This window comes from Haemorhous mexicanus, chromosome 3, assembly GCF_027477595.1.
Source record: "Haemorhous mexicanus isolate bHaeMex1 chromosome 3, bHaeMex1.pri, whole genome shotgun sequence".
NCBI classification, from domain to species: domain Eukaryota; kingdom Metazoa; phylum Chordata; class Aves; order Passeriformes; family Fringillidae; genus Haemorhous; species Haemorhous mexicanus.
The window spans coordinates 80,712,006-80,737,546 of record NC_082343.1 but is presented as its reverse complement, the minus strand read 5'-3'; the positions used below and the strand labels follow the sequence as shown (position 1 = coordinate 80,737,546).

The 25,541-nt window shown below is 38.6% G+C and overlaps 1 protein-coding gene across 2 annotated transcripts in view; it reads right to left on the bottom strand.

Annotated features, from left to right (window-relative positions):
* The window catches only part of MDN1 (midasin AAA ATPase 1), a 92,652-nt gene that overhangs the window by 26,038 nt on the left and 41,073 nt on the right, over window positions 1–25,541 (bottom strand). For both annotated transcript variants that reach the window (XM_059842459.1, XM_059842460.1), the window contains exons 38-69: window positions 25,152–25,349; window positions 24,953–25,060; window positions 24,199–24,387; window positions 23,315–23,404; window positions 22,965–23,225; window positions 22,553–22,823; window positions 22,039–22,198; window positions 21,622–21,738; window positions 20,291–20,499; window positions 19,604–19,749; window positions 18,912–19,114; window positions 17,563–17,783; window positions 16,455–16,568; window positions 15,491–15,623; window positions 14,708–14,817; window positions 13,914–14,047; window positions 13,150–13,307; window positions 12,696–12,816; window positions 11,356–11,566; window positions 10,983–11,214; window positions 10,011–10,137; window positions 8,969–9,139; window positions 8,613–8,827; window positions 8,132–8,513; window positions 7,840–7,949; window positions 6,049–6,745; window positions 4,914–5,069; window positions 3,947–4,220; window positions 2,751–2,986; window positions 2,019–2,114; window positions 1,685–1,779; window positions 890–1,014 (exon numbers count right to left, since the gene is read on the bottom strand). In XM_059842459.1, coding sequence (XP_059698442.1) covers window positions 890–1,014; window positions 1,685–1,779; window positions 2,019–2,114; window positions 2,751–2,986; window positions 3,947–4,220; window positions 4,914–5,069; window positions 6,049–6,745; window positions 7,840–7,949; window positions 8,132–8,513; window positions 8,613–8,827; window positions 8,969–9,139; window positions 10,011–10,137; window positions 10,983–11,214; window positions 11,356–11,566; window positions 12,696–12,816; window positions 13,150–13,307; window positions 13,914–14,047; window positions 14,708–14,817; window positions 15,491–15,623; window positions 16,455–16,568; window positions 17,563–17,783; window positions 18,912–19,114; window positions 19,604–19,749; window positions 20,291–20,499; window positions 21,622–21,738; window positions 22,039–22,198; window positions 22,553–22,823; window positions 22,965–23,225; window positions 23,315–23,404; window positions 24,199–24,387; window positions 24,953–25,060; window positions 25,152–25,349 — 6,070 coding nt within the window. The remainder of the gene's footprint in view (window positions 1–889; window positions 1,015–1,684; window positions 1,780–2,018; window positions 2,115–2,750; window positions 2,987–3,946; window positions 4,221–4,913; window positions 5,070–6,048; window positions 6,746–7,839; window positions 7,950–8,131; window positions 8,514–8,612; window positions 8,828–8,968; window positions 9,140–10,010; window positions 10,138–10,982; window positions 11,215–11,355; window positions 11,567–12,695; window positions 12,817–13,149; window positions 13,308–13,913; window positions 14,048–14,707; window positions 14,818–15,490; window positions 15,624–16,454; window positions 16,569–17,562; window positions 17,784–18,911; window positions 19,115–19,603; window positions 19,750–20,290; window positions 20,500–21,621; window positions 21,739–22,038; window positions 22,199–22,552; window positions 22,824–22,964; window positions 23,226–23,314; window positions 23,405–24,198; window positions 24,388–24,952; window positions 25,061–25,151; window positions 25,350–25,541) is intronic.

Here is a 25,541-nt window from a genome sequence, read left to right as displayed (position 1 = left end):
AATAAGAAGTAAAATTAACAGACTCCATGCTGGAAGAAAGGAAAGGGAACAAGAAGAAGCATTAAAATAGTGACTGAGAATGTCACTTATATGTTGAATTTCAGAATCCATTGAGTATTTACAGAATACTTGCTATTGTCTGTGAATGAATGGCTTTTTCAGACATGATAAGCACCAATATGTCACTGCCAGTTCCTTAACTACTCAAAGTCATGAGGACAGAAATCAGAAGAATCTGGTAGGGAACACAGTGTCTTTAGGGTATTATCTGTGGAAGAAGACATGTTGTCCTCTTCGAGATGTAATTTAACTGAAGGATCTGAAGCTCATCAAGTGCATTAAGTAGTCAGGAGATTGGAAACTTGGTCTCAAGCCAGAGGACAGTGCTTTCATCTTTACAATTCCATTAAATTTGGGGGAGGCAAGGTGCTGCCCCTCATTCCCCTATTATATGTAACATGAATACGTGCAGACAGATTTGTTAAGAACAGTATGTACCAAAAACCTACTTTAAGAATTCTTTAGGCTTTATACAGAATGTGTAAAGGTGCCTTTTCCAGTTGCAGATGGAGACCTCCTACCCTCCAAATCTGTTTGAAATGTTTGTATATGCATGATGTACAGCTATCACAATCCTACTTTCTCTTAGATGCTTTTTACAGACATCTTTTCTTTACATCACAACACAGGTCTTATGAGCCACAAGTGGTTTCAGAAATATATACAAAGTACACTGAATATGGAACACCCTACACAGTCATGGAATTTACTGTAGAGCAAAGAACTGTACCTGAAAGTGCATTGTCAAATTCTGGCATTTAGGACCATAATCATACATCCTTAGTAATTACTAGAACTGCATCACATTTATTTTAAGGCCAGCACTTACCTTCTGTGTTTGCCTCTGTCTGTTCTTGAACATACTTTTCAATCATCTGATAGATTGAGAACCAGTGCTTTGTGGATTTCTCCACATGCTGCTTCATAATATTGTCCAAACTTACTGACCAGCAACTAGAAACAATAAGAAAAGGGAGAGAGAAATCACAAATATCATGGGTACTTTGGGTTCAAAACAACCAAAATTTGTTTTCTGTTTCTATTAAACTAATGGAAAATTTAGCAGGATGAAAGAGTCTGCACATAAGCTTAATATATACAATCAAATTCTGAGGATCATTGTTTTGCTACCATTATTAAATATGAGAGAAGAAAAAAAGAGAGGGTAAAGCAAAATCCATCAGAGGCAGGTTTAAAAGTTGATTTTCTCAGAAATTGAGGTAGACTTGGGAAATTCCTGATTGTGACACACTGTGGCTATAAAAATTTCACATGGTCTTAAATGGGAGACTGGACAATAATTTTTAAGGACAACTTAATGATGGTTATTAAACAGACAAAACCCTGCAGGCTCAGGAAACCCTAGGATGAAAACAGGAGAGCACTGGTAAAATATTGTTTCTACTTCTGAGACAAATGCATAGAATCTCCACAGCCTGGACATGCTCATCCTGATCCACTACTGCTCCTCACTGTTGGTCTCTTTCCCCCACATATTTTCACCACGACAGATACACAGAAGCATGTTCCAAAATTAAGGCAATTCTGTATTGGAGTGTGCTTCCATGTGGAGATGAAAGCTTGCAGTATCTAAGGAACAGCAGCACGGAAGGACAATCCTTACTTCAACTCCAATCTACGCCACTGAATGATCAGTTGTGTGACCAGATCGAGGTGCTTCCGCAGGGACAAGACCCGACTAGCGTTCTCCTCCCAGTCCTAGAAAAGAAAAGTTCCCCTTCACACAAAGCCAGAAATTAGTCACTGCCTGGCAAAACTCATTGCATTACTCTGGATTACTGGGTTCTTGCTCTTTAAACTTTCAGCACGGAGCACATTCTCTTCCCCAAATCCTGACAAGCAAACAGCTTTTATGTACTGTGTTTGTAACATGGTACCAAATATAGGTAAGGAAACATAAAAGAGAAAAATGAACTTTACTTTAGACTTCTTCTTACCTGTGCCTTTGCAAGAAGAATTTCCAAGCCATTCAGAAACTTTGAGAGAGGACTAGAAAGTGGAAAACTCCGGATTCTGTCCACCACAACTAACAGCTGCAGAACAAAACCAAAAACGTTCAGTAACTGCACTTCAACAGAAGAAGCCATGAAAATTTTTATGAGCATAACTGACCCTCACAAGAGATAAGAATTTTTTTTTTTACACATTTTTAAAATGCTTTCTCAATTTAGTATAAGATCACTAGGAGTTCAGTAAGGCCAATGCACTTGGAGAAGGGAGCACAAATTACCTAAGGCAAAGAGCTCATATGGAATCTGAGCTTCTACATTACCCTAAGAAATGTAACCTGAAGACAACACAGATGCTGTAAGAGGGACTAAAAATAATTATTCTAAAGTATTATGCAAGAAAGAACTTCAGAAGAGAACTGAGTAGAAGCAGCAAGACCTCAGGGATCTTTGAGCTATGGCAGACTGAAGACTGCTTAAAACTCTGAGTTCAGACTTGGCAGAATCCATTTTAACATTTGATAACTAAAATAGAACAGTAATACCTATACCTCTTGTGAATAAACAGGTATGACTTTGAAACATCTGCATGAGTAATATATCTATGCAAGAATATCAATGTGCATGCACATGTCTATGCGTATTTATACACATATTCACACATAAATGCAATCCTAAAATGTTCCAGTTTCCCCCAAATATTTGTTGAGATGTTTTTACCTGCACAAGTACAGGATGCTCTGGCCATTCCTGTAGTAGCCCATTTATTTCTTTAGCAAAATTGTCAAGTACAGGTTGGCACTGTCGGACTTGCTGAATATTGGGATGCTGATAGAAGTCATATGGGCCATCTTGCTGCAGCACAAGATCTGAAGTTACTTCCTCAAAAAAGGTATTGTGAAGAAGAGTGCTCAGCAGAAGTTGGCTTCCCAAAAGACTGTCATTGATTTCAGCACCTAGGAACCACGTAAGGAAGACAATCACACATGCTATTAGTTCTTTTTTCAGTTGAATAGATAAAGTTAGGGGCTTTTTCCCCCCTGCATCCCAAGCCTTAGCATGTTATCTTTTACAAGGATATAAGACTATACCACTGGAACAATGAGATGGAGTGTAGAACACGACACAGAGTTTATATTCTCTATTTTGTCAGACTTTTCTATGAAAGTACGAGTGTTGTTAAGACAGGCTGTAATCCTGTCAGAACAACAGATCACCTGTACATAAATTTACATCAAGGAGACACTACTATAAAGCAAGGCTCAATGGAAAAGTAATTCAACACACAAAAGTAATCCCACATACATTATGGCTCAGGTGCAAACACAAAAATAAGGTACTGTAGAAACAACAGCCCTTATCTGCTTCATCTTAATTGCACACATGCCTTTATTAGATCAGAACTGAAATACATAGCTGTGCTTTAACAAGTGATGATTCAGAGTTCTCACACATTGTTTAAAAAATTTACACATCAAGTTTTTGCAAATTCAGGGTGGAAAAATACCCCATGATACCTTTTTTCTTTTTACTTTATATACATAAGCTAAATTTAAAAGCAATTCTTTAATGAACTTCATTGCAAAATTAACTTCTGAGAAATTTCTTCAAGTGCTTTATCATCCACAGGACTATGCAGATCCTATGACCAAAATTTCACTCAGTAGTCAATACCTTTTTAAACTGTGTTGGTTTTCTATATTACCAAATGGAATTTAAAAAATGCATAGAAGAATAAAAATCAAAGCATTCCATAAAACAATTCTGAACATGGGACATATTCTCTGTGAAAAGGATTTTCTGTTTTGTGCATTTTTCCCATAACAGGTGTGTTTCATGACTTGTAATGTGATTATTTTGAAACAAATCTTTACAAATCTAAACCAGCATATCTGAAATACTGCTAGCAGTCTTACCAATTAAAGGATAGAATTGTGACACCAGGCATGCACCAGTCTGATAGCAGGAAATAAATGTACTGAAATAATGCTTGGCTTGATGAGAAGGCAGACACTGTTGATACCACAGGGATCGAGCAAAGTTTAAGCACAACTGCTGATGAACCTTCATTACTGTTTGCATGGAGCTCTTGGACAAAAGGGCTCTGTCAACTTCCAGCTGGTCTTCCACTGGATCTTCAGTTTCCATTTTTTCTTCTAGGCTTGGCTGAGCTGTGATATCTTCAAAGTCCTGCAAATTACATGATAATCAAAAGTAAATTTTAATTTCTTCTTTTAATGCCTCCTCTCCCTATCTCCTCTTTTACTTTTTTTGTCATTGCAATGACATGCTAATGATTTGCAGTTGGTACCATATAGACAGACTGCCAATCTGAAACTGAACATAGGTGTACAGAACATTTTGGGGGTGTAACTACAGCAGGCAAGAGTGCAGTACAGTGATCCCTGAGCTGCTGCCAACTAAACTCCTTTGCAGAAAAAGCAGCAGCAGCTGTGTTTGCTGATAAACCACCTCAACACTGCGTGGTTGTTTGAGGACCTGAACCATTTTGTCCCAGCTACTTTATTTAATCAAGGAGATCAGCCTTCTCCACACATAGTAGAACCTCAGATGACCTTACCTGCTAAACAAACAAAATTCCAGCTTCTTACAAGTAACTATATTATTGTTCAGTTATATAATTTGGGATTATTCACCCAAACCACAGTACAATTCAAGCCTGGAAATTAATCCCAAAAACATTTTTCAACCAGAAGGTAAAATAAACCACAAGCACACAACTGAATACACATCAAAATCTACCCAATTTGGCTTTTGGTTGAAGGAAAAGCTGCTTCATTCCTCATGCCATTTACAGCATTTATTTTCAGGAGCAACTTCAGATGTAATTTTTGTGTTTCTTAACAGACTTACAGCTATTACCTTTTCATGAAAAGGAAATCTCCTCCTGAATTCTTCCTCTTCTTCCTCGCTCTGTCCTTTCCCGTGACTTTTACTCCTGTATCTGTACAGGCTGCGTTCCATTGCCTCCTGCTCCTGGGCACGCCGCTCCTGCTCGTCCCATTCATTTACAATTGCCTAAGGAAACGCAAAGCAAGATGCTTCTACACAAGTTAACCTTTAACATCATCTCCTATGCCATCAAAGAGGCGGCATCTATTTTGCTTGGCTCTTCCCTCCTCTGTGGTCTACAACAGTAGAAATCAAAGCCATCTAACATTTGTGAATAACCCTCTTAACAAGCTAATGAGGAAAATGCAAAGACAATACCCAACAGAGTACTTGACCAAGTTCCAATCTTCTTTCTTAAACATTTAATAAAGAAACTCTCAACAAAGTTAGCATTGGGGTGGGTTTTTTTGTGTGTGTGTCCACCTCTCTGGGTTTTGTTGCTTGGGGTTTTTCTTACATAAATAAAATCTCTGCTAATTATTACAGGCTATCGTTTTATGCCTTGATAAATTCAAACAAGTTAATCCAGTATATTATATTAACTTTTACAATGAATTGGGAAAAAAAGAGAAGATTTTAAAGAACATCATACTAATAATAATTATCAAGATATGGACCTCTAAAGATCATCTAATACAACCCCTCTGCCACAGGCAGGGAAATCTTCCACTAGACCAGGTTGCTCAAAGCCTCATCCAGTCATTCTCAAACACTTTCAGGGTTGCAGCATCCACAACTTCTATGGACAACCAGTTCCTGTGTCTCACCATACAGATTTCTAAACAATTATTTTCATACTCAATCTAGATTTACCCTCCTTCAGTTTTAAAGTCTTATGCCTTGTTCTAGAAGCCTTGGTAAGAACTCTCCTTCCCTCCTTTTTATAAACCCTTATATACTGAAAAGCCACAAGAAGGTCTCCTCAGAGACGTCTCTTCCCCCAGCTGAACAACCTCAACCTCCGTCAGCCCTTCTTCACAAGAGGGGTGTTCCAGCTCCCTGATGATTTCTGGGTCCCTCCTCTACAGCTGTTTTAGCAGATCCACGTCTTCCACAGGGGACAAGTTCAGAGCAAGACTCCCAATTATGGGCATCCAGAGCTTACCCGACACAGATGTCTGAAGAGCTGCAGAGATTTTTGGTCCATCTCTCCTCTGGATAGCACATGGCATCGAAGATGCAACAAAGCGTTCACCAGGAGCTGCTCCAGAGTTGGGGAAGGGTGCTCAGCTCCCTCAGATTCTCCTTCAGAGTGCTTCAGAGAGAACTTTTTAAGTCCATTAAGTACCCCAACTGAATTCACTGAGCATAAAATTTCTGCCCGAGCAAAGTAAGTGGGAAAGGCACGGCCAACAGAAGGAAATGCCAACAAAGAAGTGAGGAGGTTGCTGAGATCAGCTGGGCACACAGAGCTCTGCAGCACTGCGTTCGCTTCAGAAGCCACTAATCGCATGCCATGCTGCAGCTGCAGGATGGCAGCTTGGAGGGGAATGATGGCATCAGGAAACACAGCATACTCCTCTGCCAGGTGTTTTCTAAACTGATGGTGTGATTGTTGCCAGGATGCCTCTTCATTTAACAGGTTCTGTATAGCCTGCAGTGATTTAGGTCTCTCTCCACGGAGGAACTGCAGGAGGCGGGCTAGAAGGTCTTGGACTGAGGAAACCCGTGCTATGCTGTTGATGTACTGGTGAGCCTCCTGGAACAAGCAGTCATACAGTGGAGCTGGAGGCCTGAAGGCCTTCCTTCTAGAAAGACTGCTTATTTGCTCCTTCAGCCTTTGCATTCTTTCATGCAACAGCCTGTTAAGAAATAACATTGACCAGTTTAGACATGGGAATATTTTTCATACAAACTTGTTTAAATAGATCTAACGTAGCAGTTAGATACAGGAAAAGAAAAATCAGAAAATACTCTGATATTTTGTGTGAAACTGCAAATAAGGAAAAAACAAGGGACAGCCTTTTAGCCCACAGATGTAGATTTCTTCTCTCCCTGCCACTTCAACAAACTTCGAGTACCTTTTCCTTGCTATCTGACAGCTCTGTGAGCATTAAGAAAAAAAATCATATCACCACATGCAATTGGTAAAACTCAACCATTCAGAACCTGCTTTCAATTATTATCATCTCTTAAAGCAGTAGTATGGAACTACCAGATCCTCTATATGTATAATAATTAAATCAAAAATTCCTATATAAAGTGGAAAATAATGAATAATAGACAGTTTTTATCTTCAGGTAGACAGAACACACCTGGAAGTCTGCAGAAAGGAGAAAGCTCTCTTGGCTTAAAATTTCCTCCTCAAGTTCCTCTGATAAAAAAGAACTACAAAAAGCCCCAAACCAAATAACAGTGGCTACAGATTCTGAATATTAACAGCGTACTCTACTCTGTGTGGTAAGAAATTTAATTCACCCACAGCAACACAGGCAAAGGCTATTGCTAAAATATACATATGTAGATTTTTCCCCAGTAATATCAGCTGAAGAACTTTGCAAAATAGCATTGGCACATATAATGGCCTTGAGAAATTACAGTGATAGATAATTCATCTCACTTCAACTGACTGAAAATATTGTTACATTTTAAGGAAAGTACTGTAATTTAAATGTATGGCATTGTTTTTACTTCTGCACATGGTTTCAACTTCATCAATAGATGATGGCCACTGCTTTAACTGTTCTATTTTCAGCAGTACAAAGTGTACAGACAATTCCTTACTACAAGTAAGGAGCACAGCTGCTTCTTCTCTACTACCTCAATATGTAAATTGATACTTTAAAACCAGCAACTCTAGTTTCTACAGAAAGAGAAAAATTGTAAAGCTCCAGAGCCTGAGCACACAAAGATGACATGTCCACTCCAAAAGAGATGTTCAGTGCCTGGGTGTTACCTGATATGGGGATGAATATAGTTGCTGACTGTTTCATCTTCAATACTTTTTCCTGTATGCAGCTGAGATGAAAAATCATATGTTTTCCATTCACACTCCAGCTGGTATAACTAAAAAGGAAAGAATAAACCATTCACAGCAGTTCTTATTTTAGTAACCAATGAGGTACATCAACTTCTTGGACATTAGAAGAAGTTCTAATGGTATAGTTTAAAAATCATGACCAAGCCTAACTCCTCTGCATTGGTTCTATACATAACAAAGGTAAAAGCCAACTTGGCTTCATACTCACCTCTTCTTTTGAGTACTTGAGCTTGTATTTTCTTTTAACAGCTGGATCAAACCTGGTCTGTGGAATCCACATCTGGATCTGCACCAAGCCAATGCTCACCCAGAGGCTTCCTCGCCAAGCTGTCTCTGGTAACTCCTGAAGCCCTTCCCCATAGAACTGATGCAAGCAAGTGAGCAGAAGGAACAGGAATTCTTTAGGAAGTAATTCCTGATCCGTGATGCTTTCAAGTATCTTGAGAAGGTACTCATATGCAACAGGATCCTTGAGGTAGAGCTTCTCACAGCACTCCAAAAATTCTTCTTGAAGATCCACTGGAATCAGATCTACCAGGGCAGAGAGCAGTCTGCCTAGCATTATTCCTTGCAGTCTAGCATCTGTGTGTCTGGAGAAAAAGGAATGAGAAAATGTTTACACACAGTAAGCAACCTTCTATAACATGCTTGATTTAAATAACAGATATGTCGAAGAGAGGTCTTAATACCTAAAATCTGCCATTGAAGAGAGAGCCACGTTGGTCCACAGCACTGTGCTGACTTTGTGAAGCTGCTGTGCTCTCTCCAACCATTCTCCCAGTGTTACATGGGATGATGACAGGACAGGAAGCCCACTTACATCCCACTGGCTTGTCTTGCTGCTGCTAGTTAGAATTTCAAAGAAGCACTTTGAGAAAACAGCTCGGGTCAAAATGCCTGGGCCCTAAATCAAGAGATTAAGAGTTAGATCATCCAGATGCAACTTGCTCTGACTAGGCTAGAACTTACAATATTGCTTTAGAAAACTTGAATTAGTCAACAAGAGCATTCAGCCTAGAATTTGATTAGGTCAGAAGAGACAAACCTTCATAGAATGGTTCACATGAGATTTAGAGAAGCTGTTTTCCTCTGCTGCAGGCAGTGGCCTCCAAGTCAACCAGTAATCTGGGTCTGTGGTGAAAGTACTGCTCCAAAAGGATGCTAACACAGCATTAACTAGCTGAGATGACAGAAGAGACATTTCTTCAGGGGATATCTAAGGAGAAACAAAAACCTAGAGGTGAGAATAACGTACAGGGAGTAAAAGAGTATTAAGCACACACATGTACAAAGGAAATATCATCCCCCCTTTTTCAGAAGGTATAGCACAAGATACTCTCCAAGATCCTTTCAAATTCATGTAGCATTTGCTTGCATTTCCTCAGTGAAGAGTAAACTTCCTGATGTCAGCACTGTTTCCTGGCTGTGAAACATGCAGCATGTTTACAGAGCAAGTTGTTAGACTACAGCCTGTAGTCCATGACTGTGCAACCTTTTGTTACAATACACAAAGGTGCAGAGGCATAAAACGGGGTAAAGCCATCCAATACTCTGCTCTGAAGCATTTAAGGTGAACTTGTGTTTTACTGTGCTTTGTGGGAACACCACCACTGTATCATAAATATTAAACAGAGTTATTAAATGTTCTACAGAAAAATGCATCAAGTAGCTTTATCAGTCTGTTTGATTTGCAACAGAACTAAAAAATTTTAGAGGCATGGGAACAAAGGAAAGAATTTTTCAGCACAATATTACTTTGAATACATAGATACAACCAGGCTGGCACCTACCATCCAAACAATTTCCCATTAGGTCACAGATGGATGTATGGAACAATACTAGCAAACAAACTATTTTATTTGAGATTTTGTTGTATTTTATCTTTTAACACTGTGTTTTAATTGCATTTTCTCAAGGCTTGCAGTTATTAACCTTTGTTAAAAGAAGGAACAGCTTTTTTCAGGCAGACATAGAAAAACTGCATGTCAAAAATCTTAGTGATACATGCATTTTGAAGAACCTTTGAAACTTCAGGAAGATTATTTAAAGATCTGATTTAATTAAATTAAAATAAAACTTGTTCTTACTTCATTAAGGTGTAACAAGTGCCAGAGTCCAGAGAGCTGGTGAGAAGCAGCTGGTGTCAGCTTCAGAGAAAAAGCTATGAGCTGAGCTAGATCTGAACAGACATTTAAGTCTTGACTGCACTTCTTCCTGTAGCAGGTAAAAAATATACAACCTAAGCAGTGCTTAAGCAGGACATATGAAATAAATCACTTGGATGGTGGAATACCAACCATCAGAGTTCCAACACTTGGATAGTAAAACAAATTAGGATGGCAAGCAAAGTCACCAAAAGGTTAAAATGACAGTGTTTCAAATGTTGGGGAAGAACAAGCACTCAAATAATATTCAAAACACTTGAATCCTTCAAAGCTAGCAAAGTCTAAACAAAAGGGGGGAAAGTGTAATGTCCTATAGCCAGAAGCTCCATGTTGAGCAAAACATACAAAACATTTGGGGACAAACCGTTTTCTAGCTTTATAGCTTTTGTGAAAAGTCAGAACTTAGCTGAATCCAAGAGTGATCCAGTGATTCTAACAGTCTCATTACACGAAAAAATTACTTTCACTGAAATCCATAAATGAATAGTTTAATCATTTCTTTTAAGGAATGGTAAACCTGACTAAAAATAAATACACTTGGTCCCTTAAAACACTAACACTTCTTAAATTAATAATGTTAATTCAAACTATTATATGTGTGTATAGTTTACACAAAAGTAAGCATACATGCTAGCCTACTTCCTTCATCTCCAGGTCTAATTCAGTTTTTCTGCAGTAGCCCCCAGCAATACAGTATAAACACCTTCTGTTGATCCCTGACACACATACATTTGTGTGCTGCATAGAAATGTATGCACATACACACAGGTGTCTATAAATCACAAACATCCAGGTTTACATGCAGATGTAAAGCACCAAAGTTACAGTTTCTAGCTAGGGATTTGGAATATCACAAAAGGAATATAGGAGTTCTTTCTCCAAACTTCTTCTTACCTTCTTGCACAAGCCTTGGCCACACAATCTGCTGTTAGTTTGTACTGCCAGAGCATCCCTATGTATTCCATTGCAGGCCACAGCTGAACCTGACTGCAGAGCTGGTTTAGCAGGGCAGGGTCTAACTGGTTGGAAATGGTGTCTCCAGGAAGCCTTTCTTCTGAATAACTGTATGTGACTCCTCCTGCTTTCAGTTGTGAATGTACAGCTTTCAAAAATATCTGTAGCTGACCTGTTTGACAGAACAAAAGAGGCACATAAATGTATGTACTATGTTTCTTGTCAGTGAACATTTAACAACCTTTCCATCTGTGTACAAAAGAACAGAGATGGCAGAAATCATCCTGCTGGGCTCTTCACAAGTGTTACCTACCCAGACTAACATCTTCTAAATGATTGGCTCTTATTATCAGGCCATCAGCTTGCAGCAATGCTTTCTTCATCTTCACTCCTGTGGCAGCAATATTCACACAGCACATTTTTTCTTGCCATCTACTGTCTCCACAGGCCAATTTTAGCTCCAGGATGTTCAGTGGTTTGCTGAGAGCTTTTAACTGAGAAAAACATTCCATGCCCAGTTTATCCTGGAAACACGAAAAGGAAAATTTGTTTCAGTGGTGCTAAACAAAGCCACCAACAAAATTTGTGACTGCAGACAAAACTAAGATTTCAAATTCACATGTACACAACTAAAGTACAAGCATATATAACCAGCCTGCAACAACAGCTTAAAAATAATTTTTTAGTAGCCCGACTCAATACAGCAGGAAACCAGAAATTGAAACAGGTGGCTACAATTCCTCCTTGTCAAGTTAGGGTTTCTTCCCCTTCATGAAGAAACTACATAGATCATGCAGACAAATAGTACTTCAACTGGGCAACTGATCTCAATCAAGGGCAATAAATACACAAAATAATAAAAAAATACCAGGAGCTACTGTCACTTACATGAAATTACATTTTATACCTGCAATTTAAATACATTTGGAGGCTTAGCTATATTAGATCCATTTGGATGCCTAAATACATTTGGATCTTTCCAAATTATTAGTAAGCACTGAATGTTCTTCAGAGTCTCATAAAGTAACTATGTGCATTTTTTGATAGCTGAGTATCCTTGAGAGAGAAGATCATAAAAATCTAGGTCTAAGCACCAGTGACCAACACAACTGCATATGACTACTTTTGCACTCCTTTTAAACAGGGACTTGTATTCTTTAGAAAATTCACTGAAATATTTTTTTTTTTAATAATTACATCAAATTCTGAAATATATAAACTCCAAGACTGTCATAATTAAGAGGCCTTGTTTTGGGAAGTCATAAGGTAGCCCCACCTTTGCTGAATAAAAGGAAGTGCACAGGCTGTTCGAAATACACCTATGTTCACTGAATAAGCAAGTGGCATATTGATAATCACAAGCCTCCAAATCACAGCAAGGAGTAATATTTTTATGCTCAGCTACCTCTTTCTATTAAGTAAATATTTTCTATACATAGCATAATTAATAGTAGAAATGCTATATCTGGATAACTGATATATTTCTCAGAAGATATGTACATTAACATGTGCTGAAATTTTCTTTTTAATCAATCTTAAAAATAGAAAAGAATTGTGTTTTCTCTGTCCTGAAAAAGCAAGTGCTGTAAATGTATTAAAGCCTATCTGGACATTGCTGGAACTACAAATCCTTTGCAAACATAATATTGATACCTTAAAAGGAAGGGGTCTTCCTAGAGACTTCTGTAGTATCTTCATATTGGTGGAATTACCAGCAGGATTGACCAAGCAGCTCTGAATCTGCTGTGAAATTGATTGAATTTCCCTGGAAATCCTTGTAGAGGGAAAAATAATAAAAGGGAGGGACAGATAGGAGAAAAAAGCCCACAGTTAACAGAAATTTGAGAAACAAGGGAAAAGGATGTATAAGGATGTATAAGCATCCTTTTACTAAAGGGGTAAAGATTCTAGATGGTCATTTGAGCAAGCAGAAGCACAGTGCTAGCAAACAAAGATTTTTAAAAACAAACAATGTAATTTGCATCACTAATGGAACACAGCTTGGGACACTAATCTAAACAATGCTTAGCAGCTATAACACTACAGAAAACAGTAATTTATACAGCTATTTAGCAGAAATCAAAAGCCACCAAACAAAGCCACTCACTTGTTCTCTGATCCAATAAGCATCTGAGGAATTCTGTCAATTAGGTGTTTCATAACCCAGTGCCAGTGCAGAGCCAGGAGTGACAACCCTGGCGAGTCCACTGTGACAGAGTCAGAGACAGCCCAGAGCCGGTCCCGCCACAGCGAGCAGCACAAAACCTAGAACCAGCCAAGGAGGTTACAGAGTTACCACTGCCACAGCTAACACAACACTTCTTACTTCAAGCAGGAGAAAAAGCAAAACCGCCATCACTTGTATTGACTTCAGAGTCCCACAGTGTTTTGTATTTAGTGCTATACAACCAGGACTCAACTACAGGTTCTCTAAAAATACCACACCAGCAAGGGGAACTACAGCAGCCAAAACCAACTAATACCTGCACCAAGTCTACAATGTTAAGATTTCAGCAAAATGATATTCATGGTCTGAAAAGGGAAAGGGAGAAGTGAAAAACCTTTGTGGCCTGCATGTCAGATGTCCAGGTTCACAGATTCTTATCTCAGATAGAAATGGATACTCTGTTTATCATCAGTGGAGAGAAACAGGCACTCCTAAAGCACAATTCATGCCATCCCAATCAAGTATTAGAGGGCACAAATACAGCCACTGAAACAAACATGACTTTTTGCCTACTGTTAGGCATATTCTGAATACAAACAAAAGCACTGCACTTTATTTCATGGCCCCTGAAACTAAAAATAGTGTTTTGCACACAATTTCATTTCACCCAATTTCCATAAATGTACTATGCAAAGTCGACTCACATCATGCGTGTCATCGTCACTTAAGGCCACCTGAGTAGACTTCACCCAGTGAAGTGCAAATGCATCCCAAAGTTCAAAGAAAGCAGCAAGGTTGACCACGACTACATGAGGAAGACAGTTGTAACTTCCTGGATCTGAGGTTTGGGGAACAGGAAAAGAAAGGCAGAGACTGAATATTCCAGCCACATCACATGACACAGATGGGTCAACTTCTGATCACTAGAACCTCTCTATGATTAAGGAAAAAAACCTACAACCTGAAAAGATCCAAGAAATGAAGCAATAAAAGTATCCTTTATTATTTTCACAATTCTCGATTATCTCTATGCATTTTGTACATATAGGAAAAAACCTATTATGAGGGTTGATTCCTTGATCAATTGCTTCTATGCAGCACACTAACTTCATCACTAAATTTTACCCTTTGTTTTAGAAGCAAAACTTCCTACTTACATAAATCAAAAACACAGCTGAAGAATTTGGTTATTCCTGTTAGCTAAAGACAGAACGCTATTCCAGTTCCTCTCCACTGTTATTCTAAAGTTTGGTTAATTAAGAGAAAAAGGTCATAATCACTGATTACTTCTTAGAGGCAGGACATAAACAGTGTAGCCTAAGGAATATGTAATTTAATAATAATGTGTCAGATACCACACTAGTCCTCATTTGACTGCTTTACATTCACATATTCTTTCTTTGCACACCATGTTTGAAGTACACATTTCATACCAATGCAAATGAACCATATTTCAAATTGACTACAGAACCAAAAGGAACAGCAAAAATCAACCCACTTTTGTGGAAATCTAGAGACATTCTTAAGACACTGTTTCTTGGCTTCTTGCTGGCAATCAAACTCTTCTCAATGTAACTTCTCTTTTCTCGGTCAAGAAATAACACTGTCCTGAAGTAAAAATAAAGTTGTTATCAATCCAACTGTTTTAAACCTTGGCCTTATGAGAATGGTGAACTACAACATGGCATTTGAACTGCAAAGTGACATAAGATATTCAGTGTATTATGGAAGAAGTACAAGGCGCAACACAACTAATTGCTTGAATATGGTTTTTGTAGAAGCAAGCTTCACAAGGAGCAGATTCCTGACTTCACCAGGAAGGAAAAACTAGTGAGCTGCTAAACAGATGCAACACCATGGCCTGCAGGATATGTGAGCAGCTGCTTTCTTACACTTCAACTTCAAAATCTGTGTACTTTTTAATCGTATTATGAAAAACAGTCAAAATCCAAAAGCAGGACAACTATCTAAGTTTTGTCAGGGATCTCACACTGCTGCTTCTGCCTCTTTAATGCTTTATCCCACAGTTCTGATTTGTCCTTGAAGTACTGAGCCTGTACGGAATGCTGGGAGCTCTGCTCCTATATTAAGTGATTGTGTTTAGCACACATCTACAGAAAACAGAAGCAAAGCACTGAAATACCTGTACAAAAACCTGTGCCTGATATTTTAGACCACACCTATCAAAACCTAAAATCACACTTGGCAGACATCTCAAGTGTTTACTCAGCACTGGTTACAGGCACTGGGCACCCTTTACAAGGGTTTTTTTGTAACCCACCGATTTGCTGCAGACTTCAAAAGCATAAGAAGCTGGTCAGTGTGTTCCATTTCTGCATCAAAGTTCATTGAATTTCTAATGATCTCCAAAAACTGCATATTCCATCTTGGGTCCAGAGGCATCACATGTTCATCTGGAAAGGTAGACAAGACAGGACAGCAGTGAAACATTACTCAGTTCTCTTCTTGGTCCCCCCCTGCCTATGCAAGAACATTAGGGAAAGGAAGAAATAAAGAAGCAGCCTAGGAGGAAGGCAGCCTAGGAGGAAGGCAGTCAAACTCTCCCACTCCAGATACCCAAAGAGAAAAGCACTAAAGCTGACTGCAGGTTCTGTAAAACAGAACAGTGACAATAAATTAAATAGGGGTTAGAGCTTAGAAACTAAGTCTGGCTCACAGTCCAGGCAAGATCCCCTGGACCATCCACAAAAGGCCCAGTGTCACTGTATGCAGCTTTCATGCACCTAACAAGCTTGGAAAAGAAGCCAAAGGTCTGAGCTCCCCACAAAACACCAAGGGGAAATTACAGGCCAAGCCATGGGTTTCAGATGGGCTAACACGAATCCTAAGGAAAAAAAAGTCCAAGGTACCTAAACTATCAAGTCAGAAAGGCAGAAAATATTTGAATCACTCTTCAAAACATCACTCTGAGCTGCAGGAATACATTTGAGCCACAGATACACAGCCAGAGCTCATGGACAGAGCACTCATCTCTAACTTGAATAGTATGAATGCATTTAATCGCCATATTTGCTGTTCTAGACATCTAGAATGTTTTTATTTGTTGTAATTTCTTTTTCTTTTTTTTGCTTGTTTTCTTTGTTGTACATTCTTTTATGACAAAGGCAACATTTATTTAGAATTTAGCCTTTGTTTTGCTACATACATTTCCTAAGAAGGGTTGCAGTGTGTTCAGAGAACAAATAAAGGAAGCAATGTCTTGCATCCATCTTTTTCAGGAATACCTGTCATAGTTGGCTGTAGCAACTTGATCATGTTACTGACTCCAGATGAGAGGGGACTGGCATAAAAACAACCAAGGGCTACAGCACCTGCTTCCAGCTGAATCCTCACTGAATCTGCAGGTGAAGAGGGGAGAACATGGGCATAAAAGAGTGATTAGTACAAATCAAGAAAAATAACTTTGACTGAGCCAGCACAAGCAGACTGAACTATATCTGTGCACCCACTTTGGATATGCTGGTTGGTCATATTTTGTATTGGTTCCAAAAGAATGTGAGAATGTCAAAGCTGAAGACAAAAATCTTATAAGGAGCTCTAGCTGAACTAGTGATATTATGTGTATGCTAGTAAAATATGGTTTGTGAAAATCCATGGATTTATACCTTCAAATCTTCCTCTCAACACTTTTTTTTTTGGGGGGGGGGGGGGGGAGGTATTTTTTTTACAATAAGAAAAAAAAAGCACACTTTTCATTATTTTTTTAACATATTTTCTACTTTACAAACCTACCTGCCTGAAAAAAAATGGCAAAATAAAGAGGAAGCAATTAATATAGGGACAGCATATCTGAGATTTCAGACCATAGAAGAAAGCTAAATGTTTAAATTATTTGGACTAATGGCTGCCTAAATGCTCCATGAGTTTAATGTGATTGATTCTGTAATTAAGGGAATAGCTCATCTCAGCTATTATCCTCAATGCTCAGAAAACACTGCTTCGGGAAATCTCAGTTCTGCAGTTTTGTGGCATTTGTATTTTAACACCAGATACACAGAAGGCATTTGACTGCCTATCACTAAAAGAAATAGTGAAAAGGATACTTGCTTACACAGATGAAAAGCCAATCCAAAAGTAACTAATTCAGAAATGGCACAAGTTATACACATGGTTGAATAATAAAGGATAATGTTTAGCCCAAATCTCCTTAATTCCCGAACATGCACAACCTGTTTCTGTCCCTCCCTGGAGCCTCCACACCCTTGAATTAGTGTAGATAATTGACTCTTTATAACCCATAATTGGAATAATCCATTTGGAATGGTCTGGATGTTTTCATAGAAGACTTAACAACTCAGGCCTTAGACAAAACAAAGTTAAATGATTACATACCAAGCACCTGTGGCAGATTTTTGGCTAAGGAGTTAAGCCATTTAACTCTTAATTTCCAGTCTTGATTGGTTGCCTTTCCTATGAACAATTTCACTGAAGCCTGGAGAACTTCCATTTCGTCCATCCAGTTTGCATCTATCTCAACAGCACTGAACTTGAGACTCTCAGGATTAGTGGACTGCAGAACTTTCTTAAGATCTTGCAGAGTCACTGGTAATGTCCTGAAACACAAAGAAGTCCAACAATCAACAGCTCGAACTGCCAGATCTGGAAAAAATATTATTTTGCAGGTCAAGCTATGCAACCATGTTTAGGCATCAGTGTAGGAATGCAATGATCTTTCCTCCACTATTTAACTCTAAAACCAGTTTCCAACTTCAAATCAGTTGGCAGTGTCTACTATTAGGAGCTCACTGATGCCAAAAATTCATGCACTATCCCAAGAGACTATGCACAGAATTTCACTGAGAAATTCTAATTGATTTGTGCACCAGAATGATAAATTAAAATTAAAGTTAAATTAAAAAAGACAAAGATAGGAAAAGAAGTGTCATTGAGTAAAAAATAAACAACAAAACCAAACAAAAATAGCAAACAACACAGCATATTGCTGAAAGTTTACAATTTCAACTTTTTATCTTACTACAAACTTACAGAGCTTGTTGTTTCACTGGAGCAACCTACAGTACCTATCTGTATACCTATAGTCCAGAGTAGGTTATTAAGCAAAGAAGGCAGAAACAAAGTTTTTGCACTAGTGTTGTAAAAATTAACAGCTATATTGCACAAGAAATCATTAGAAAACTCTTTCATATATCCCCTGAACAGGGGCCTCTGCTTCTTTCAGACAGCTCTGTTTGAAGAAGGAAATTTGTGTTTTTAGCTGTAGCTACTGGACCTAAAATTACTGATGAATAACTGATTACCTGAAAACAAGAAATCCAGAGAATCATTAGTATACTTTAAACCAGTTCAATGCTCAGGTTTTTTAAAGCTTAGAAGGAAATGGAAGGAAGAAACTTTGGGGCTCTTATTACCTACTAAACCCAGTGTTTGCATTCACGTTTTCTGCTAAACAACTCAAAATGAGTCCAATGCACTTACTGAAGATTAAAAAGTTAAGTATTTTTAATGCATTTGGAAGACTTAAGAATAAAGCAGTAAATAATTGAACTTTCATTTGCAGTGGTTGTACGGAAAGGTAATAGGAACAAAGAGCATGACAATCACAATCTCTACCTGCACAATTTGATGAAGACAGGATTTTGCAATAAACAGTTACATGCTATGAACAGCTCACATATATTGTTTCTCATTTACTAGACCAAAAAAAAAAGTTTCCTGCCTACCTGCAGTTTCTGAGGTTTAGCCTATGCAGACAGTACATCAGGACCTGCCCATCACTCCGGACTGTGGAAAGGACTGAGTCCTCAGCTGCAAACAGACCCGAAGGCAGGGAGTCTGGCCACAATCCCACTGCCAGCAAGGACTCACCCCAAGTGTCAGGGGAAGCCAGAGAGGAAGCGTGCCTCGTAACCAATTCTAATACAAGCTACAACAAACAACCAAAAAGCAGTTCAGAGTCACATTAAAACATGTAACATGTATTCAAGCTGTTCCATAGCTCAGGAAATTCTTTAATTACATGTATTTATTACGAAATTACTAGACACCAAATATTCTACAAACACTATATAATGTACACAATAAAAGTACCAAAACATTCCTACCACAAGTGAATTAACACACTGTGCAGTTTCAAACAGGAAGTGAATATGTCTACAGATGACATTGTGCACAGTGTTACAGGCTACAGATACATCAGTGTGAATATCCCAAAATCTCAGCTGAAGCTATTAAAAACTACAAGCTCAGAGTCCAAACAGGATGCTGTTTGGTTCATGTCTCCAAGAGCACCATCTTCATCAGTCTCTATCTCAGGCATCTAAGACACTGAGGATCTCAAACACTAGCCTCATGAAGTTACATTTTTCACTTATCTAGATGATCTAAGAAAAGCTCTGAAATACAGGATTTTTACCTTTTGGTTCATCTGCAGTTGTTGTGAGCGGCCATAAACTTCCCAACAGGCTCTGTAAAAAGACTTGGCTAATCCAAAGCCTCTTTGTATTTGCTGCACAATTAATACAGCAGCCTGAAGCAAAGGTGACAAAGATGACACAGAACCTGAAAGATACACAGCACTTAGAGTGATATGAATGTTTAGTAACTGTAAGCCCTTTAATCTGAAAAACACCACTTAATGTGTCACAATACAAAACAAATTTATCCTATTGACCTGAAAGCTGAATGGATTCTTCCCAAGGTTGATAAGAAAATCTGACAAGACCGTAAATAACAGATGATCAGCTCAAAATAAGAGATGAGACAGCTGAGCTGAATGAAACTCAGCCACAAAATACAACTTGTGCAAACCTTCTATTTTGCTGATTTTCGCTTTGAATACATTGGTTTCCTGATAGCAAGGGACAATATGCCAGTGTCTGATGTCTCCAACAAAGCACAGTAGTTACCACATTTTCATGACTTGGGACTACTTCATGGGAATGCAAAAAAACCAATCCAAAAGTAACTGATTATAGTTTTATGTGCTTACTTATATCAGCACATAGCATAATAAAATAACCAGGGTTTAACACTAAAGACTTCATCCAGATACACATAATGAGCCCACGTTGTTAAAGAATACTGGACAGACTTTTTTTACCTGCTATTGCTTCCTTGGTTTCTGAATGCACAGCCAGAAGTGCATCACAGACACTGTCTCCAACTAAACCCAAACCATGCAGGAGTAACTTCAAATCCAGACTGTCCAATATAGTTCCATCATTCTCCCCAGGAATGTAAATTTCAATCCCACGATTCCGCATGGCTCTGGATATTTCCCCATGAACTGGATCCATAGAAAGGAAGAGCCTGATCGATATTAGATAAGAATAATTTAAGTTGGAAGCAGCCTACAACAATCATCCATCTCAACTGCCCAAAATTCTTAAGATGTAACTTAGGTCCTTAAACTATCACTCTGGAACTACCAAATCTGCTTCTCCATAAAGTAAATTCACCTTCATAAAAATGGGGACACAGTATCTAGAAATCCAGAGACAGCTACTGAATTTAAATGAGAAATCTCTATGAATAGTTATACTTTGCAATTAGACACAGATACTCTGCATGACTTCTAATGCATTATCTGAATTATGTCTGTTTTATCACTTGCCCACTTAAAAAGAAAGTTAGACTGTGCCTCCAAGCTATAAAGATTTTGAGAACTCTTAGCAACAGTTACAAATAAATCTGTCCTATTTAAAAAACTGAAGTATCCAACATTCAAGTAGTTAACACTATCAATAGACATGCTTAAAAGCAAGGAGGGAAAAAAGTAGTGGAAAGGGGTTTCTGAAAAGTCAAGAATGTTTCCAATTCAGAGGAACCAGAGGGTATCAGTCCCAATATCCTTGTCATGAATTTGTAACAGGTAGGACTGATACAGAATCCTGTTAAATTCTTTTGCCATCTTCCCCAGAGACTACTTCAGGGCTGAGAGAACAGACTGTCTATTTGGGTGGTTTGTTGGGGTTTTTTTAAGTCCTGTCACTGCAGGAAACCCAAATTTATATATGGGATGGAAAAAGCTGGGAAGAAAATTATTATGCCCATATACCAGCTTTCATAACCAGCACATCTCAAGACTTCACCATCCTCAATGCACGTGTCCTCAATTTCATCACAGTGAAACAGCGAAGTGCTGGAGTCCTAAACTAGAACTGCAAAATCAAGGCAGAGGCACACTGCTATGAATTTTCCTGTGTAATACTTTGTGTTGCAACAGGGATATAAAGCAAAACCTCTTAAGCTTTTTTTTATATGCTCACCACAGTGCAGTTTTCTTCCCTGCTAGAAAGTGTCACTACACTACATAGCAAACTGAACAGCATTCAAAATATAAGACTGGCTCACTGATGACATTTTTATGCTAAACCTGCTATTTGATAAAGGAGGGGGGGGGAAGGAGAAACAAAAAGCAGAAATAAGTACCTGAAGTTTGGATGAGGAGCTACTGTGGGAACTGTGCCATCTATGACACCTCTCTCACTCATGGTCAGAACACCTCCTGGTTCAAGCAAAGCATTCAAGCGGTCCAGCACAGAAGGGCTACATTCAAAACAAATTCATGTGGTCAAAAAAGGTACCAGTTTGATCCCTTTCTAATCTGAAATCAAAATGGTACCAACCCTAAGCAAAACCCAAACAGTTAATTACTCTATAAGGTAACAGGAAAACTGTCAACTGCTAAGTTGTCTGAGAAGGAAGATTACTCTTCCAGAAAATCTAAGTTATTGCATCTGTGTATTATCAAATGCCAAATATTCAGTTGTGAACCACTCAGTAAGAGGCAAAGTCAGTCAGGGAGGTCAAAGGGTTCACTGAAACAAGGCCACTAAAATCTCTTACTTGCAGAAATTAACATTGTCCATTAAGAGCCAGTCTCCAGATTGCAGGGCCTGAACCAACATCCCATCTACCCACTCAAAAGTGCCATGGCTGTTGCAGTCAGCAGCCTGAGCCTGCTGCAGCTTGAAACGCCGGAACTCTTCTACCAGGTCAGCAAACTCTGAAAGGAAATACATCTTACACTGAGACTTACATTAATGAAGTAGCTCCCAGCACCATTCAAGAAAAATAGTTGTTATTTTGTTAATAAACATATACGCTTCCCACTTTTTAGGGGAACATAGCAGAGGTTCAGCAGCCTCCCATAGATAAAGTCCACATGAACAGAAAAGTTGGCAAGCACAAAGAAATATAAAACAGATTGACACTTTACTCCCTAAACAGGTACTTTTCTGCATAACTTCTCCCCCATTAGATGAAATTTGGTGAGTATTGATGCCTTATTTTAAACAACGATCAAAAAAAAAAAAAAAAAAAAAAAAAAAAAAAAAAGAAGGAAAACCAGCATACATACCTGCTTTTGTGTAAGAATTTATTTTGTTGTTTAGTCGCTGGATAAGTACAAGTATTCCCTCCAGTTTGCTCACTAAATCAGCTGTAACACTTCCACCTCCTTCCCCCAGAGATTTGGGTTTGTAATTCAGGATGAAATTGCTCCAAGCACGCAGCACGAGTTCAGCATCATCTGCACAAAGTTCTGCCAGGAGCAGACTGTCCCGTACGAGTGTGCTCACAGCTCTCTCCACCTTTTCCAAGAGGCGCTGCCACGGCCTGTTGATATCAACCTGCAAACAGGCCATTAGGGAGTTCGTTCATGCAGAACACCGTGGTGCCAAGGCTCCATTTACACACACTAAGCTCACAGCAGACTGGCCACTATTAGGTAGGAAGGAGAAATTCTGCCCTATTACCAAAACAGTATTTACCTGCTCAAATCCACCCAGAAGTTCAGTTGTATCCATTGAGCTGTTCATTGCCATGATCTTCAGCCGATGGCCGGTGAGATGGGCCAACAGCTCCACCAGACTGGTTTTGCCAACAGCTGCTGGGCCCACCAGGATCACCATCCAGCTCATGTGCACACACTTCATTACAGACTCCAGAGACTGCAGTGAATGATGCAGAAGTGAGAGAGTTCTGCCAGAATGAGGAATATAGTTGCCACGAGAAAGAACTGAATAACCAATCTGAAAGGGATGACAGAGGCACATGGAGCTTAGCTGTGCAAGTCATTTCCTTCCCTATCCCATCACAAAATCCCTTGTCAACAGTTTACCTGAACATTATACGGACTGATGTGAAACTCCCTGGTTCCTGTATACACATCAGCCTCTTGGCCAAAAATGTCTCTGTACACAGAAATAACCTAGAACAGTTTAAACAACAAAAAGAGACTTATGAGTTCAAGTCATCCACTGTTCCAAAGATTCACTTCTAAAGGTCTATATCTGAGGTATCTTTTCCTCTCAGCTCCACAGCTGTATGACAGTAACTAACACAGTAAATCACGAGCTCATTTAACCCAAAGTGCAGCAAACAGTGTGAGTGTAAGCTGGCCACAGCAACCCTTTCATTAATCACAGTTTCCTGAGACTTGAAATACTGTAAGCAGTGTTTCTCTTTAATAAAGTAGTGGGATGGAAAGTACTTCATAAATAAATCCTTTCTTTGGTAACACAGAAAAATATAACAATGTTATAGAGAGGGGAAAGTAAACCCATGAGGAAATAGGCAGTCACATACAGCCAGTAACTTCAGTTTCACAATCTGACTCTCCAGTTTAACACCACTTAAATAGTGTGAAATTAAACAAAAGCACAGGTTTTCTAAGCAAGAGAGGGATAAGTAGGTAGGAAACATTATTATTTAATACAGACTCACACAAGGATATGTTTTACTTTAAGTCCTTGGTCATTCTACTCGCCTTCATTTACATCAGCTGTTTGCTTTTATACTAATTAAATTGATATTTGAAATGGCAAGGGGAGCAGGTATAGCAATGTATAGCAAACCCCAAAACTCCAAACAAACCTTTTTAGTTTTTAAGAGTAAGTGTCTATGAATGAATTGCAAGGAATCTTAAAAGTGGAGATCTATACTTGGATTTCTATAAATATATCCTGACCATCTGAAGAGAAAGGAAGAAGAACAAGAGCTCACCTTTTCTTTGTCTTCTCTGGTTCTCATTCTTTCTCCATATACTAAAAACACATGCTGGCCTGGATCATAACATCCTGGTGACTGGTCAACAAGCATAAGCTGGCACCAGCGGAAAAGATCACGTAAATTGAATTCCCAGGGTCCTCCTTTCTGTCCCCACTTTTTTTCAGCCATTACCTCTTTTTCAATCTGAAAAAAAAAAGGTAGTAACTAAAAAAATAATCTTTGATTCCATCCACATGCTGGTCTTCAAATATTATTTTTAAATGTCAATTGAACTTCTGCCTTGGTACTGCTTACAAGACAAAGACAACTGAAAGAGCAGGCTGAATTTACTTTGCTGAAGGTATGTTAGGAAATAAAGCTTGATTTAGTTTGTCTCTACTGTTTCTCTCAACACTCAGCTCAGTTTTGCAATTTACTCTTGCACTCTTATAAATGAATATGCAGTAAGATGCTGACACAAGAGATTTTACCTAAGGTCACAGAATACTACTTTCTCCTGTGTATATATGTTTTATCTTCTGTGAAAAACAGTGCCTCATCAAATACCGACAAAGCATCTGATTGACATTGTACAAGAATTCAGGTTTAGTGGTGTTCTTTACTTTCCTCTGCATATATTTCCATCCCTCTTTTTTCACCCACACACTTCTCTATAAAAATGCTTGGAAATAAAACATTATATTTAATTTTTTTCTAATCTTACTGCATTCTGCTTACTTCTACAGAAATGAAATTAAAATATGTTTACCTTGTTATTGAAAGCAACCATTTTAGCAATAATAGTTTTATCAATAGCAGGAAACAATGTCTTCCCAATAAACTTCATGTCTTCTGCTGACAGTGGATCAACATACACCTGTAAAACCAACAGTATTCAGAGTGTTTATAAAGTCAGAAACCTCTAAGACAGGATCATGATGTAGTTGAAACCAAACAAATAAGCTTGCCTGTGTAAATCTATTAAGAAAGGACTTGGGGAGACCTTTCCTTCCACCTCCTTGTCTGTACGGATTCTGGCATCCAAAAATCTTCGTCGTCTTGTGCTGTACATGAAAATTCATTCCCAATTCTGGAACGTAAATCTCAGCTCTGTGGTCAAAGCACGCATTTAGCCCCTCTAACACTGATTGAGAAGCCAGATTCAACTGAGAAGAGAAAGGATACAATATTAATGCTCCACAAAACATTTTTGCATAATCTCTAGTCTAATAGTCTGGGATATATAGAAGGTAAAATTCCATTTCATTGCAGTTCTAGAATTAACACAAGTTATTACCACCAGCTAGACTGTTATTGTACTGGAGCAACTAACACTTCCTTATTCACTTGTTATTTGT